The 16,731-nt window shown below is 43.2% G+C and overlaps 1 protein-coding gene across 2 annotated transcripts; it reads right to left on the bottom strand.

The window, feature by feature from the left end:
• Positions 1 to 269: 269 nt before the first annotated feature.
• On the bottom strand, positions 270 to 14,265 carry SOD2 (superoxide dismutase 2). Of its 2 annotated transcripts, XR_004645083.1 has the most exons (6): positions 14,113 to 14,265; positions 11,322 to 11,524; positions 7,033 to 7,149; positions 3,827 to 4,006; positions 1,031 to 1,343; positions 270 to 478 (listed from the first exon to the last, which is right to left on the bottom strand). XR_004645083.1 is itself a non-coding variant. In XM_034765292.1 (5 exons), exons 1-5 carry the CDS (start codon positions 14,139 to 14,141, stop codon positions 1,198 to 1,200), a joined length of 675 nt encoding a protein of 224 aa, XP_034621183.1. In that variant the 5' UTR covers positions 14,142 to 14,265; the 3' UTR covers positions 270 to 1,197. The 2 variants fall into 2 exon arrangements, 1 of the variants encoding a protein (XP_034621183.1); XM_034765292.1 differs by having other exon boundaries at positions 270 to 1,343.
• Between the last annotated feature and the right edge of the window lie 2,466 nt (positions 14,266 to 16,731).

The raw sequence follows: 16,731 nt of genomic DNA, 5'->3' as shown, positions 1-16,731 counted from the left end.
GGAAAAAAAAGCTTATTTTACCAAGATAGTAGAGGACAAACATTGCATTTTTAATTGATTTTAAAGCCAATTACCCCATGTATTGTATTAAAAAAATGCAGAGCACATAAAGCATAGCATGCCCACTTGGCCTTGCATCACGCATCCTCAGAGGTCCAAGGAAGTTTGTTGTGATGCCTGTTGTATGTAGGTAGCTTGGTGGTCCCTTTGTGCTGCAGCTGAAGGGAAACGTATCTGGACTCACTATGATTAAGTTGTATTACTATGGATTCAGTTATTGAATTTTTTTATTTTTATTTATGGCAACAAATAAGGTACATACATTTCTACTTGAATACTTAAGTGCAACAAGGAATTAAGTTAGATCAATAAGCATCAGAAAACAGTCAGTAATCGGATCATCATCACTTGCTGTCAATTATATTTCCATATGGAACAGAGCGCAGCTGTGGGAAAATACTTCTGTCTTCACTGGCTCCTAAATAAAGGGACCAAAACTCATACACTGAAGCTTCAAGAGCATAACAAACCCCCTTACCACAAGTGAATCAGGTGTCCCACTACTCCCCATTCAATGCAGTCTTTTTTTTTTTTTTTTTTTTTTTCAAATGTTTGCTACTATCACTTTCTAAAGGAAGCTCCCTGGCACTGCATATTTAACTTGTAATAGTTATTTTGAGTATCACTTTTGCCTTTGAAATCATTAAATGCTCCTGGAAACAAAGTTTCCCTAACAATCTGTGCAAGTATTGTGAGATGTATTGGTATGTTATTTATTAATAATTAGCACTTTTATAGTGCTTCATATGTAACTATTCCTCACAAAGCCACTGTGATGTAGATTAGCTTGGTTTTCCCTTCTGTAGTAAAGAACAATACTAGATACATTCATAAGTTTACTGCTATCAACTACAGGAAACTTCAGCAGAACCACAATTAAATGTTAAAGAGTTATATCCCTACAAAGAATTAGAGAATTGTTTCCACTTGTTGCACAAGAGTTTAAAGCTTTAAGTCTATGGGTAAATACCTTTCACAGAATTCGACACTTGGCTTGATTGCAAATGTTTTCATTGGATGCATTAAAGTGTTTTCAGCAGTGGATCGACTCATTAACAAGCCAGTAAACACACTACTACAAAAATTATTTCAGAGTAGAACTGGTGCTCTTGTAATAGTCTGTGTGAGACCTCCACTTTATTTTTTGCAAGCTGTGAATCTTGCAGATACATTCTCCCAGCTGATCACATTCCAGATAGCTTTTAGATAGTCAGGTCTAACATTTTTATACTGAAGATAATAAGCATGCTCCCACACATCAATTCCTAGCAGAGGAATAAGACCTAGAAAAGAGAAAATAACTTTGAGAGTCTATGAATAAGAAACATTTCAAAACTTCAAAACCCTACTTCAGAATATTTCCAACTATTTTATTCTTCATTTCCATAACATTTAAAGATGACAATGAACCCTCCAACACACAGGCGCACATTGCTAGATCTTATACAGCTGCTTCCCATAAAAAAGGAAGTGCAGTAGCTGATTTTATGATACACAGCTATGAAAACACCCAATCCTGAGAGCACGATTGAGTTCTAAAAATAAAGTTTTCAACTGGAAAAACTGCCTTAAGGAACACTCTTACTGCAAAATACTCTACTGTGGTGCAACAATAATCATACTTCTAGAAACTGTGCTTATGTAACATTCCACTCTAATATGTTTTAAGGCACAAAATACATTCATTAAACACCTGATTTAGTTACATATATCCTTGTTTTTGAGAGATTAAGGATTAGGAAACCCCAACAAGGAATTGCAACTGAATCCAGCTAAACTGTCTTTGCAGCTGCTAATCCACAGAGATTCAGTTCATCCCCTGTATTCTGTTCTACATAGGTTCTTGTATGGCCCTCAACTCCACAGTATCTGAGTGCCTTCCAAAAGTCCATTAACTGATGTGATTAACAACTGTCATGTGTGGTTTGTTCTCTCTCCAGAGCCATGGCGGAAGTTTGCAGAGTTTTTGCACTGGGATTGGAGGGAAAGACCGACAATAAGAGAAACCATCAAAAATTATGCACCTTGTTAGATGTACTGTGGTATCTTCCCTCAGCAGTGCAGTCTGAATCCAACTGGCTCAACTGCTACCATCACAGCATAGAATCAAATAAAACCCACACATGGCAAATCAGATATCTTTTAAAAGGGGTCAGGTCCAACATTTTGCTGTTGGCTTATCCCTGGCTGAGAAATCTTTAAGAGCCATCTCTGGTTGACAATATACCGTATATATTCGTTCATAAGCTGAATATTTTTGGTAAAAAAGTGACGCATCAAAGAGCGGGGGTTGGCTTATAACCGGGTCTACACCAAAATTCGATGATTTTAAACTCTATGGCAGGGATCGGTAACCTTTGGCACATGACTCGCCAGGGTAAGCACCCTGGCAGGCCGGGCCAGTTTGTTTACCTGCCACATCCGTAGGTTTGGCCGATTGCGGCTCCCATTGGCTGCGGTTTGTCACTCCAGGCCAACGGGGGCTGCGGGAAGCGGCGCTGGCCGAGGGATTTGCTAGCCGCCACTTCCCGCCACCCCCATTGGCCTGGAGCGGCAAACTGTGCCCACTGGGAGCCGCAATTGGCGGAACCTGAGGACGCGGCAGGTAAACAAACCCGCCAGGGTGCTTATCTTGGCAAGCCGCGTGCCAAAGGTTGCCAATCCCTGCTCTGTGGAATCACTGAATTGAAAATCTAATACATTGTCATTTTGTTTACCTGGAGCGCCTGCAGGCATGGAGCCCCTCAGCTCCCTGTGGCCGCGGTTCGCCGTTCCCAGCCAATGGGAGCTGTGGGAAGTGGCACAAGCAAACTGTGGCCACAGGGAGCTGAGGGGCTCCATGCCAACAAAACGTCCCAACCTGCCAGCGGCTTACCCTGACAGGCTGGGAGCCAAAGTTTTCCAACCCCTGAAATATAGGTTCGGCTTATGAAAGGGTCATACAGTTTTTGTTATCTTTACTTATCCATCTTGGGGGGGGGGGGGGGGGGGGGGGTCGGCTTATAAACGAATGGGCTAATGAACGAGTATATACGGTATCTGTCATTAGCATACACCTCCCCTAGTTGTAGTGATTCAAAGGTAAGTGTAATTTCAGGTTTTAACATATGTCCCAGTGTGCCCTGTCAACGTCAGCATGTTTAAAAATAAAAATGGTGTGATTGTAAAAAGAGAAGAGGTTTCTCTCCCCTCTGTTGAGAGAAAAGCCTACACACAGGGGAAAATTAATTATACACAAAGTGCTGTCAAACACACAGAACAAACAAACAAACAAACAAACAAACCAGTTTAATCTTCCACTTCTAGGTGATATTAAGTGTTGTTTGCAAAGAGAGGCAAAAAGTGTTCAAATGAAGGCAATTTTTAAGTTGATGCCTCTTTAAATTACTTTCTCCAAAGAAGAAACCATATGAGCAACCCTCCCATCATCCATGAAAGCTGAAGTCCCTGTACAGCTGAAAATTCATCCATCTTCCTCCTCTCCCTGTCCACCGAAGCTAAGATTTTAAAACCTCCTCCCCCATACATTCTCCAAAATGTATAAGCTGTTCTTCACAAGTGTTAGGTTTAAAAAGGATATTACTACTTTTCATCATTTTTAATAAAGATAAAGTCACATGCAGTCTCTCTCTAGCCATATTTACTTAGAAATAAAAAGATGGATGTATTAAATAGCCCTTTCAAGCTGCCACTACAGCTACTTTCCTCATAAATATACATAACAGTTTGGGTTTTCTTTCAAAGATAATTTAAAAACAAAACTAACCTGTTGTTCCTTGCAGAGGGTCTTGATTGTAACAAGCAGTGACCTGCAGACGGCCTTGGTCCTGGTTAAAACCAAGCCACCCCCATCCTGAACCTTGAACACCAACCGATACTGCCGTCAGCTTCTCCTTGAAGTTTCCAAAGGAGCCAAAGTCACGCTTGATGGCTTCCATCAGTTCCCCTTAAATGTTTATTTAAAAAAAAAAAAAACACAACAACATACACACCACACACTTTACACTATTTTCCAGCTGATATCAAGATTTATTTTTGAAGTCAGAGAGAGGCAGAGGCAGTTGGCTTCCCCCTCCTCATTTTTTCTGAGAAAGGAAAAAGAAGTAATTCTTAATAGATCTTATGCATTAGTATTTCATACAGATACTGCAATTTAAAAGGAAAGCAAAAAGGAAAAAAAAATCTCCAGTTGAATAATCAACGTAAAGGTACTACCATGCTCTTATCCAATATTTATAATACTAAGGAGCTTATGTGTTTGTCAGACAGACAGGCAGCAGGATGAATGGGTGGGGGGGGGTATTATTTGAAGAGTGCTAGATAGTCTGACTTGACAGTATGCGAGACAAGTATCCGTATAAACTTTCCCACAGATTGCACCTCTGACGCTCACTGATGACCAGGTGCCAGCTCACGCCAAGGTCCCCACACCTCAATTGAATACTGACAAATACATAGCTGAATCAGGCTGGCTTACCCACGGTATTGTTAAAATAGGCATTGCATTAGAATTATAAGAACGTGTTTAGACTTTACTGAATGTTTGAGCTGCAGCATGCATTAATATCACTATCATCTGTATCCCATATTGTAAGGTAGTATTGGAGCAGTTGTATTATAAACCCTCTGTAACTAACATAACAGCCATACTGGGTCAGACCAACGGCCCATCAAGCCCAGTACCCTGTCTTCTGACACTGGTAGATATCAGATGTTCTGGAAGGAATGAACAGAACAGGGCAATTTACTGAGTGATCAATCCCCTGTCGTCCAGTCCCAGCTTCCAGCACTCAGAGGTTTAGGGACACCCAAAGGATGGAATTGTGTCCCTGACTATCCTGGATAACAGCCATTGATGGACCTGTCCTCCATGAACTTATCTAATTCTTTTTTGAACCCAGTTATAGTTTTGTCATGACCAACTCTCTTCCCTAGCCTCTTTGTCTAACTTCAGTTGTAGGCTCTTTAAGCAAATGATGCATCTTCTGTACCTGAAGAGGAGCATGAACTCTTATAGTGCTGTACATATAGGCTTTAATGCAGCATTGCTAGGTCTTTGCTTAAACTTCCAGGAAAGCATATTCTAATCATTTCTAACCGAGGAAGCTGCAAAGAGTACAAGATAAGGGGAAGCAAAACTAAGGCAGACTTTAGTCTAAAGTATTTCACAAAGTTCTTGTACACAAGTGAGCCTGAACTGTATTATTCAAGCTTAGCTGCAGTGACATTTACTCCCCCTTCCTGTTTCTTAATTCCATAGTGGAAATTCTGAAGTTTCTATTTTTTTTTTTTTTTTTTGGTAGTTTGAAGACAAAGAAGAACTAGTAAACATTGAATTATGAAGCTACAATTTTAATGAGCGGTTATGATGTTAAACTACAACATATATATAGGCTAATGAGACTATTCTGTCATGGAGGTTGCAGATTCCATGACTTTCCAGGACCTCCATAACTTCTTCCGCAGTGGTAGGGTTGATGCAGCTGTCAGCCCCAGGGCCACCAGAGCAGCAGCTCCAGAGCTGAAGCAGCAGCCAGGATTGGGGCTGGGGCTAGAGCAGCAGCAGTGGTGGGGCTAGAGCAGCTGCCAGAGGTCAGCTCCCAGCAGCACTCTGACTGTTAGTCCCCCCTTTCCCCCACCATATACCCCTCTCAGGGTATTCTTAGTAAAAGTCAGGGACAGGTCACAGCTTTCCAGGAATTTTTGTTTATTGCCCATGACCTGTCCCTGACTTTTACTAAAAATACCCGTGATAGAATCTTAACCTTAACTACTTCATAGCAACAAATGCCTAGTTTCTACCAGAGCAAAACTGAAGTAGTTATGTACTATCCTGAATCCCAGAGATTGAAAGAACTGACACCTCCACTCAAAACACTTTCTGATTTTACATAAAAACAAAATTGTTAATTTTTTTGGAGGGCTGGGGGAGAATCACCTTCGTCTAAAGCCTCCTTCATGTCCTTCTCCAGTTCTTTTCTACATGGTCCCCAATATCTTTAACTGCCTCCCTGTCGTGGTCTATAGCACAGTGATTCTCAACCAGGGTATGTGTACCTCTAGGGGTACACAGAAGTCTTCCAGGGGGTATGTCAACTCATCTAGAGAAGTGTTTCTTATCCTGAGTCGCAGGATGGGTTTAGGGGGTTACAAGTCCAGGGCCGGCATTGGGGGGTGGCAAGCAGGGCAACTACCTGGGGCCCCACATCACAGGGGGCCCTGCAAAGCTAAGTTACATGCTTCTGCCTTGGGCAGCAGGGATCGGGCTTCAGACTCCCAAAAGAAGTACAGTAGTCTGGAAAGGTTGAGAACCACTGGTCCATCACACCTCTACACTGTACTTCTTTAAAACTATACGTCTTCCATGAGGTCTTTTAAAGCCTTAAAGCTAATGAGTCAGGTCAATGACAGCCCGATCCAACTCCTGGAATGGTGGATTTTTGTTACCAGTGAGTTTTTTCTTTCCCTGGATTGCAGTGCATTTAACACTAATCTAGGTCTTGAAAACTTTTATTGCATTATCACAGTTTCGGGTGGCTAATTTATTACTCCATAGTCAATCAATAAAATAAAAGGTTAATGAATTTTACAATGGCATCATCATAATAATGGCAGCTTTTATACTGTGAACAAATATATAGCTACCTATGTAACCAAGTCTGTCTTTAATAAAAGTCTAGTCTCATGCTCAGTAAAGCTCTATTTTAGAGTGTATGCAAAAAATTAGAATATTAATTATTTGTATTACAAGAGCCCCTAAGGGTCTCGATCAGGATCGGGGCCCCATTACGTTAGGTGCTGAGCAGACATACTAGAAGACTGACGATTTTGAAGGATCTTAATTTTTCAAATCTTTTAGCTTTTAAGTGACAAACTAAATACAATAGATTTCTTTACAGGCCACAGTTTGCCACAATTAATTCTATTTGTTAATGTTGACATATCAGTAAGCCATCAAGAATGAGTACTAACCTTGAGGCTCTCCTCCCCCGTTAGGAGAAAGGTTTGTCCAGAAGATGGTGTGGTTGATGTGACCCCCACCATTGAACTTTAGTGCAGGCTGAAGAGACACCTGAGCTGTAACATCACCTGAAGACACATAAGATCAACAGAATTAAGTGGAAGAAAATGTTGCCACAGGGATGAATAAAGTAAGCCCTGTTCGTAACAAGATAAAAGCTTTACTATAGTATAGTGCTGTAACAGGTTATTACAATTTGTGAAAAAGTAAGTTTGTGGCATTTGTGCTCACCACTGTAAATCATATTCTACACAAAACTGTTTTAACATAGCTCTCTGACATCTTTACACATAATATGTGCTTTGTCTTCACTAGAATTTTACTTCATGTTGGTTATCACATGTTAACTAACCTAAGGTAAGAACACTCCTTTTTTCCCTGGGTGACGACAAAGCCTGAAAAGCCACAGTTGTACACAGGGGCACTGGAAGTTCAGTCCACATTTTCCTCACCCTAGCTATTCAAAATCCTGTTTAGAACACCAAGATCAAAACCCAAACAGCCACTTGATAGACTATCATTACGCTGATTTTACAACCCACTAACAGTGCTACATGTTACTGTGTGAGAAGCAAAAAATGAATGTACTATAAGCCAGAGGCAAGTCACTATATAACTGCAGTTAATAACCACAGACCTCCATTTGGAAGACATTGTATAACTGCATATGAAGACATGGTGTACACCCTAAAGAATTAGTTGTCCAAGGATCTGATCCTGCAACTGGCAAATCCCTGAAATTGTGAGGGACGAGTTATAGAATCAGGGTCTAAATTGGAAAAAATATTAAATTTATAGAAGTAAAAATATTCTTATTTTCTGAAGTAATGACCCAGTTCAGGAAAGCAAGCAGCATGCATTTAACCACTTTCCTGAACTGGGCCGTAAATCATTTTGGGTACCTTGTTAATTTAATATTTTTTCAAATGAGTACAAAAAACTCTGAAAAGCAATGTTCTCTAAATAAACAAACATACATACATTACATGAGCTATACTTAAAATACTAATTAACAGAGTACAAGATAGCACACACCTACAGATTAACACTGCTTTAAAAATACTACAGTATGTGGTCCAATATTGAAATGCATTACTAAGATATTTTTCTTTAAATATGAGGAAGTTCCATTCTAATTTAAGTTTTCATTCTCAGAAAGGCATGCTTTCGCATATTGCTTATGTTGTTGGGGGGTTATTTTTAAACTAGATGACAAAAATGGAGACTTTGCTCTTTCCTAGCAATGTTTACAAAACTGAACTCTGAAGGACAAAATTCATGCTACTGGAAGTATTGAGTTTATTGGCATTTAAAGCTGTACAAGCAACTATTTACTAACACTGCTGTATGTTAACAAAAAACAACACTACACAGTAGTGAACATTCAGGGTGTACAGAATACATCTGAAAGACTTTTTAAAAAGGGATAAACCCTGTCTTCTGATATACACATGCAATTCAATGTGAAGTCAGTGGAAGCTGTGTGTACGTATCTAAATGCAGTACTTGGTCTGTACCATTAATACACCATATCAGGAACAGTTTACAATGCTGCAGACAGGTATCTGCTTATCTGGGAGCCACCAATGGAGACAACAATCCTGCATTTCTTTAATTACTATGCTTTTGTGCAATAAGCAGTATGTCTGGTTCTTTTCCCTCCTTAATCCTATTTTCTCTAATTCTTCTCTGCAACAAAGCTTTCCTCTGACCACTACTGAAAGGAAAATGCATGGTCTAATCCAGATAAAAGAGGGAACTAAATTCACACTTGTATTATAGATAACATGGCATTTGAAGAAAATGGATTTGAAATGAATGACCTAGTTAGTTAAGTACCAAGCGATTTTCAGAAATACCCTGATTTAGGTGCGTAAATCCCACTGACCCTTAAAGTACACCTAAATCACCTAGTTATTTTTGGAAATGAATCGCACATGTTGATACATGACCATCAAATGATACTGTACAGTAGTGGGTAAAGTTGTCTTCTTTCATATGGGTTGGGTAGGTAACAATGACTACAAATTTGTATCTAAGTTTGACAGCCAGCATGATGCTGCAGCAGTGAGCTGGTGAATGACCTTCAGGCCCCTGGCAAAAAAAAAAAAAGATGAAGACACTCAGATGAGGTGCTCCATCATTTGTGCCTGGTGACCACAGTTGCATACAGGTGTTTGCCTCATTTTCCATTTAAAGGAGGTTTGTCCACATCTCCCATAAGATGTCCTGATGTGATTCGATCTGCACCAGTCTTTCCCACATAAAACAAAATCCAGTGGTTCCTCAACAGGATCAACAAGCTGTTTGTTTTGAGCGGTCAAAATGCTCCATGTGACTCTCCATTGAGCCTCAGCATTGAAGTTGGATGTAAGGGTCTTGGTACAGTTCCATAAAAGGTTGTGGGATTTTAATCTTTGGCAAATTCTGCAGGTCATGGTGCAGCGGGATTGTCATGATTGCATTGACATGGTTAAGAAAGCGAGATGTCTGAACAGCTCTTCTAATCTGTGGAGGCTAGATGTGCAACAGGACTGGGAGCTAGTCAACTGGGGTTGATTTGAGCATCTGACATTATGCGTGTACCATTACTGAGTTGAGTGTCAAGGAGTTTAGTGCGACTGCTGTGAGACCACACTGGCGCACAATATTCAGCTGCAGAATATACCAAGACAATTATTGTGGTTCGTAAATTTCATGGACTGAAGCCCCATGATGTTCCAGTCAATTTTCTGATAAGCGCAACATGAGACCTAACTTTATCACAGGTGTTCTTGAGGTGTTGTTGAAAGGTCAATCTCTGGTCCAGTGTAATGCTGAAATACTTTGGATTAACCTCGTGTCTGACACTCTCACCGCAGACCTGTACATCAAGTTTGGTATTAGCCATTTTATTATTCAGATGGAAAGCAGTTACCATGGAGTTTTTTGGGTTAGGCCTAAGTTTCCAGCATTGGAAATAATCAGCCATTCTGCTAAGATCTCAGGTTAAGCTTGTATGCTGAACAGCTAGGGCAATGTCATCCGCATACATAATTTCCTTGACTACGTCGCTGGTATATCTCCGATATATAGATTAAAAAGTATTGGGGCCAGGACAGAGTCCTGAGGGATGCCCAAGTTAAGAGTTCTTAGTCTATTGATCCTGCTATTAATGTGTACTTTAAAAGCAGCAGCCCCTAGTCATTGCCGCCAAGAGGTGGATTGTTCGCCAGCAGTGAATGATGCGGGAGATTTGAGGAGAAGGCCCTGTTTCCAGACAGTGTTGTATGCCGAGGACAGATCAACAAGGGTGATCCCTGTCTTCAACTTACTATGGAATCCTGCCTCAATGTGGCCAATAAGTGAAGCTACTTGGTCACAGCAGTTCCTCTTCCAGTGAAATCCTGCCTGGTCTGCTGGGAGGATGTCTTTGATAATATCAGACAGATGGTGGAGCAGCACCTGTTCCATGAGCTTGCTGGTGGTTGAGAGCGATGGGGCGGTAGCTGGCTGCATCATCTGTGGGTTTCCCACTGTTGTCTGTCACCAGTTTCTTGGCACTTCTCCGATTCTATGCACAGCAGTAAAAGTGCTCCCAACTATTCCTGTAAAGTGTTAACCAACTATAGTAGCAGAGGTGACTCTCTACACAGAACACATCTTAAAAATCAGGTGTTCTTTAGAAACATGTCACCAGCACCAACAAAAATTGATCTGCCTGGCTAAAGGGAGGTTCACTCATTTTTACCAGTCCAGTACTCTGACAGAACAAGATGTAAGATGAACTTCTCAATACAATTAAACTGAAACATATTTGAAAACAGTGCTAAGAGTATATAAGACTATTGCTGCCAACTTTCTGAAATAGAAGACATGCAGCACTGACATTACAGGAAACCAATGCAGAACTTTTTAAATATGTTTACTTTGGCAAGCAAAAAATGTGTAATATTGCTATGTATCTAAAGTATTATTAATATTATGCACTTCTATAGAGTTTTGTGGAAAACCTTAAGTTTGAGCCCACTAATAAGTTAAGTCTAACATGCCTGAGAGGAAGGCGGATACTCTAGTATCACCCTTTTATAGGTGTCTCAGTTAAGTGTCTTAGTTAAGTGATTTTTCTAAGGTCATGACAGTAAGACTGTAGCAAAGCTAGGAATAAGACCCATATCTCCTGACTACCAGTCACGTGCAGTAACTACAAGATAAGATTGTAGTAGCTTTCTTCCCTTCTGTTAACAGCGCCCACACATACCTTTTGCCAATGCCTCTTTATATTTCTCCTCTGCAATATTCAGATTATTTACATAAGTAGCATGATGTTTGCTGTGGTGTAGCTGCATGATTTCTGCAGTGATGTGGGGTTGCAGGGCACCATAGTCATAAGGCAAGTCAGGAAGAGTGTGTTTTTGCCTGGAGGCCGAACATCCCAAAGCTGCAATCAGCTGAGTGCGACTCCTGAAAAAAAAAAAAAAAAATACACTCATCTTATTGAGCATTCAATATTAAATTATTTTTTAAAAAGCAAATACAGTTACACAATGGTCTCATGTGCCAGATCCTGCCACTTTTATGCTGATTAGTCTCTTACTGTGACAGACTGATAATATCTTGGACAAACCTTATGGAGTTAATCTTAACTTCACTGAATGGAGTTAAACTTTAATGAATTAGATTTAATACTTGTGGGGTCCAATGTATTAAAAATCTGTAATTGTTTATGTGTTGTTGTAGTATTGTTTGTAACTTTTCTAGGAGACCAAGGTAAAACTTGGGGGAAATGTTAGGGACTTCAAAGGACATTTGGGGACAATGCGCGTAAAGTGGATTACCTAGGAAATACCTGGGGGTAAAAGGAATGCAAATTATCCAACTTAAATCCATCCTTCTGAAGCTATGCCCTGGGAAAAGAGTCCCAGTGTCTACAATTTACCTGCTCCCCAATCTGCATGAAAGATGAACTCCACTGTTCATGAGTGTGCTAGTTCAGAGCTGAAATTGCTATGAATTTGTGATTACAAAAGAGACCTCCTTGGGAATCTGAAGGACTCACTGGCCAAAACTGGGGGGAAATCTCCGGTACACTGGCTAGCAGATAACTTGGTTCTTTTATTGTTTTTAATGTGTTTTCTCTGTCATGCTTTTACCCCAAGAATAAAAATAGGCCTGCATAGGAAGAACTGTGTGGTAACTTAACACCGTAGCAACTGCACTGTTATGTCATTGAAGAGAAACTAAGCAGGACTGTTTAAACTGCCTTTGCTAGGAGTAACACAATGAAGGCAGGGAACTGCTCAGCCTGGAAATACCCCAGTCAGAAGGGAGAGTAGATTTCCACCCTAGTGAGGTAACAGCTAGTCAGCTGAATGCCTGAGCGTGGGTGGCCTTGCTGGCCCAAAGAGGGGAACAGGGGTGCAGTTGCCCTAATCTGTGACACTTCTCTAGTTGTCCCATTACTTTCATTGTGATTACTTGTGGCATAAGGTACTTCTCAATGTGAGTAACATTGGTAGAATTTTACTCTATGTAATTAAGGTCCAGACGTACAAAGAAGTTATTAACAGTATTGGCAGCCCCAAGCAACCTTTTCACTGCAACTATGGAAGCTTGAAACCTCTCTTTTTTTAACAAAAGCCAAGATTTTTGTGCAATCTCTTGGTTCCAACAGCTAAGGCTTCAGGAAAAACACCAGCTACAACACAAATAGTGATAAAATTATGAGTTGGCAACATCCAGCTCCCTTATGCTAAACAATGTTGTTGTAGTCATGTTGGTTCCAGGACATTAGAGACACAAGGTAGGTGAGGTAATATCTTGTACTGTATTGGACCAACTTCTGTGGGTGAGAGAGAAGCTTTTGAGGACCTGAAGAAGAGCTCTAGATAAGTTTGAAAACTTGTTTCACCAACAGAAGTTGGTTCAATAAAAGCTATCATCTCACCTACCCTTGCTCTCTGATGCTAAACAGTTCACACAAAGGAAACAAGAGCTGTTCCTGGGGGCTTTGCAGTATGAAGGGCTCAAGCCTCTGAAAAACCTAAGCATTTACTTAGATTTACTCACATAAGAAGCCCACCCAGCTGTAGAAGCATTTGCAGCCCCAGAGCAGGATGAAGCTGCTGAGAATTAAAAATGATAATCTAACCACAGCCAGAAAACAAAACCGAACCCTTCCCCTGCGCCTTGCCAGCCAGGGTATCTGAGCTGAGGGGCAAAGGCCCCAGGCCAGGGAACTTCCCACCATGCTGGGAAGTGAAGTGAAGTGGGCCTGGAAATCACTGCATGAACAAACCTCTGGCCGCCCACTAGTCTGGTTCCGTGCCACGGCAGGGGGATATGGGGTAAGAAGAGAAGAGTGGAGGGCAGCTAAGATGGGGGGGGGGGGGGGCGGGGGGGGGGATGTAATGGGGGGGGGGGAGCAGAGCAGGGAGCAAATGGGATTAGGAGGTAATAGGGAAAGATGGAAAAGAGTGGGAGTAATGAAATAAGGTGGCAGCTGGAGTACAGGGGGCAGAGTAGGGGAATAATGGGGTACATGGAGCAGAGTAATGGGGTAAGGAGCAGGTGGGGGAGGGGCAGAGCAGGGGGGATAACAGGGTGGGGGAAGCAGGGTAAAGGGGTAAGGAGCAGGTGGGGGAGGGGCAGAGCAAGGGGATAACGAGGTGGGGGAAGTAGAGTCACAGGGTAAGGAGCAGGTGGGGGAGGGGCAGAGCGAGGGGATAACGGGGTGGGGGAAGTAGAGTCACAGGGTAAGGAGCAGGTGGGGGAGGGGCAGAGCGGGGGGATAACGGGGTGGGGGAAGCAGAGTCACACGGTAAGGAGCAGGTGGGGGAGGGGCAGGGCAGGGGACATAAGGGGGAGCAGGGTAAAGGGGTAAGGAGCAGGTGGGGGCGGGGCAGACACACTCGATTAATAACCCGACCCCTGGACGGCCCCCGAGGGCAGGTCACACTGACATTGAGACACCTGCGCCCCCCCGGCTCCCACGCCTCCCTCCGTGGCCTTGGCCGGGCGCCCCAGGACCCCCGCGCCGGGCGGGCCCTCACCTGCCCCGGGCAGCCAGGCGGCACAACATAGCGGCGGTGGCGGGTCCGGGCAGTACTGAGCGCAGGAGGCCGCTCGCTGTCCCGAGGTCGCGAACAAGGCGCTTGCGCCGCCCCGCCCCGGCTTTTCCCCGCCCAGGCCCAGCGCGGGACCGGGCCCAGCGATCGGCCTCCGCCCCCGCCCGTTCCCGGGGCCCCGGCAGCGCCCAGCCCGGGAAGGAAGCGGCCAGGCACGGCCGGGCTGCCCAGGGGGCGCCCGCCGGCCCCACACGCTGCTCGGGTCGGACCCGCCCAACCCCAGCCTGGCGCCCCAGGCCTCCGCGGTGGCGCAGGGCGGCTGGAGCCGGGTGATGGGGACTCCCTGCCTGCCTGTAGGGCAGCTCAGTGGCGCTGGCCTGGCCGGGGCTCCCGTGGTGCTCGGGACCAGCCACAAACCAAATGGTGCCCCGGGTGAGGAGCGTCTTTGACGTTTCCCTCCGTTTGTTAAACTTTTTAGTAGCTGTTTTTTTATTGCATTTGTAGCCATTTCACGACGTTGAGACCCGAGCTACGTGCACGATTTAGCCCTGTCATATACAAGATGATAAATTTGCACGGAAATCCTGCATCAGAGTAATGAATCAAAAACAGCCCCCCCCCCCCGAGCATAGCCCCCCCAGCCACATAGACTCCTGAAACGGGATGGGGATGAGGGTGTGGGTAGGGAGGATGGAGGTGAAATTAATGAAGTAACCAGATGTGATGGTCTGCAAAATATAATCTCCTCCTGTGCAGGTTGGAAATGGGAGAGATGGTCTCCAAAGGGAGGGATGTCAGCAGGATGGTGCCGCTGAAGATTCTGGAGGTGGGGATGTTGTGGACCCTTGGCCAAACCATCAACATTATCACTTGGACAGATGGGTCATGGTAGCAGTTGTGATCTTTTCATTTGAGATCTCGGCGGCCTCTTTGATAGTTCAGTTGGCCTTTGTATGTAAAGACCTGAACCAGATGATCTCTCTGTGCTATTTGTGGCCTGCTAGATTTTCTTTTGTTTGCAGGCATGTATATGCCAAGGGACCTGAGAGTGGCCCTGGAATCCTTCAAAGTATGGAGAGATTCTTTGGTGGACTTGGAAAAGAGTTTAAATCCATCAAAAGGAAAGTCTTTAACAATATTTTGGACCTCCCTAGGAAACCCAGACAACTGTAGCCCACAATGAGGCTTTTGCTAGGAGACAGTTGACGCTCAGCTTTTATGGACTTGACCTGGTCACAGTGTTCTGCAGGGAGGTGCTCAATAAAATTATTGGATTTTTCACAATGGGTGTGGTTGTATTTCATCATCAGCACTTGGTAATTTGTAATCCAAAATTGCAGGGTTGCTGAAGAATAGCTCTTGGGATGCAATTGGTTGAATTGCTGTTGGTCTTTATCATAAGGTATAGACCTTGTGTGGTGTCATCTGTCATGTTCATTGACATGCTCCACAACTAAAGAATTTGGCACAGGGTGTGAAAACAAAAATTCCAAATTTTTCACCATAACCTAATACGTTTATTGGTCCATTTTCATCTGGTGTGGTGGCAAGCATTTGCCAGATGGTTTTAGCAGGATTCACTAAGGTATCGTTCCCTGGTAGAGCCACACAACTAGAGCAAAATGTATGCAAAATGTCCAACGGTTTATGTTGTGACTCCTGGATCTCCTTTAACAGAATCTGTATTGAGTCAGCAATGTTTTTCATCAGTTACTGAAACTATTTAAAACTGTCAGTAAGAGAAGGTGCGGCGGAGAGGCATTACCACTTCATCTTGCAACAATGCTGAAATATTAGTCTGCAGTAGTCATCACATTGTCCGCTGCAATCTCTTGCTCCTCAAAAGAGTCCTCCTGAGGTTGGGGATGTTGAGAAAGGAGTGATGTAGCAGGAGAATATCTCCTTCAGTGATCTCCTCAAGAGGAGCTAGGTCTTCAGAACTACTGATGATAGGCAGCCCAAGTGTCCCAGTATGGCTCCTGAGGTGGACCATAAGGCAAAAGAGGGGGCATCCAATGTTGGTAATGCCAGTGAGAAGGGGCATGAAATTGTTTTTCCTAGGAATTTCTCTGCCAAGGACAGTGATAGGGAAAATGTCCCTTTAATGATAGACAGGAGACCCCTGTACCAAAATCTGGGCATCTAAGGAATCATCCTCGACATAGTCCAAGGGTGGGGCGGACAATGATGGTGAAGACAGCTGTCTGTCCTGTGAGGTAGGTGTTGGAGATCGGGTGCTGGAGATCAGGTGCTATCAGGAAAAGATAAGGTCTGGGGACCTAGTTGTTCAGAATCCATTAACAGTAGAGATTCTATCACATCAGATATATACAATTCCTTGGTGTGTCAAACTTCCTGAGGTACCTGATATACATAAGCCGAGGTAATACGAGGGTCCACAGCGGCTGGTGTCGGTACCTGGAGAGCTGAATGCTTCAGTGGTTCCATTTTAGAAGATGGCGTTTGTACTGAGAGTGCTGTTTCAGCAATACATGTTTAACAGATGACAATGGTACTGAGAACACTGATGACTTCTGGGATACCATCTGGTTACTGACACTGAAGAGTCTGTAAGTAGTCTGAAAGCCAGAGTGCTTGGGCACT

This window comes from Trachemys scripta, chromosome 3, assembly GCF_013100865.1.
Source record: "Trachemys scripta elegans isolate TJP31775 chromosome 3, CAS_Tse_1.0, whole genome shotgun sequence".
In the NCBI taxonomy this organism is placed as follows: domain Eukaryota; kingdom Metazoa; phylum Chordata; order Testudines; family Emydidae; genus Trachemys; species Trachemys scripta.
This window is presented reverse-complemented; position numbering and strand designations above follow the sequence as displayed.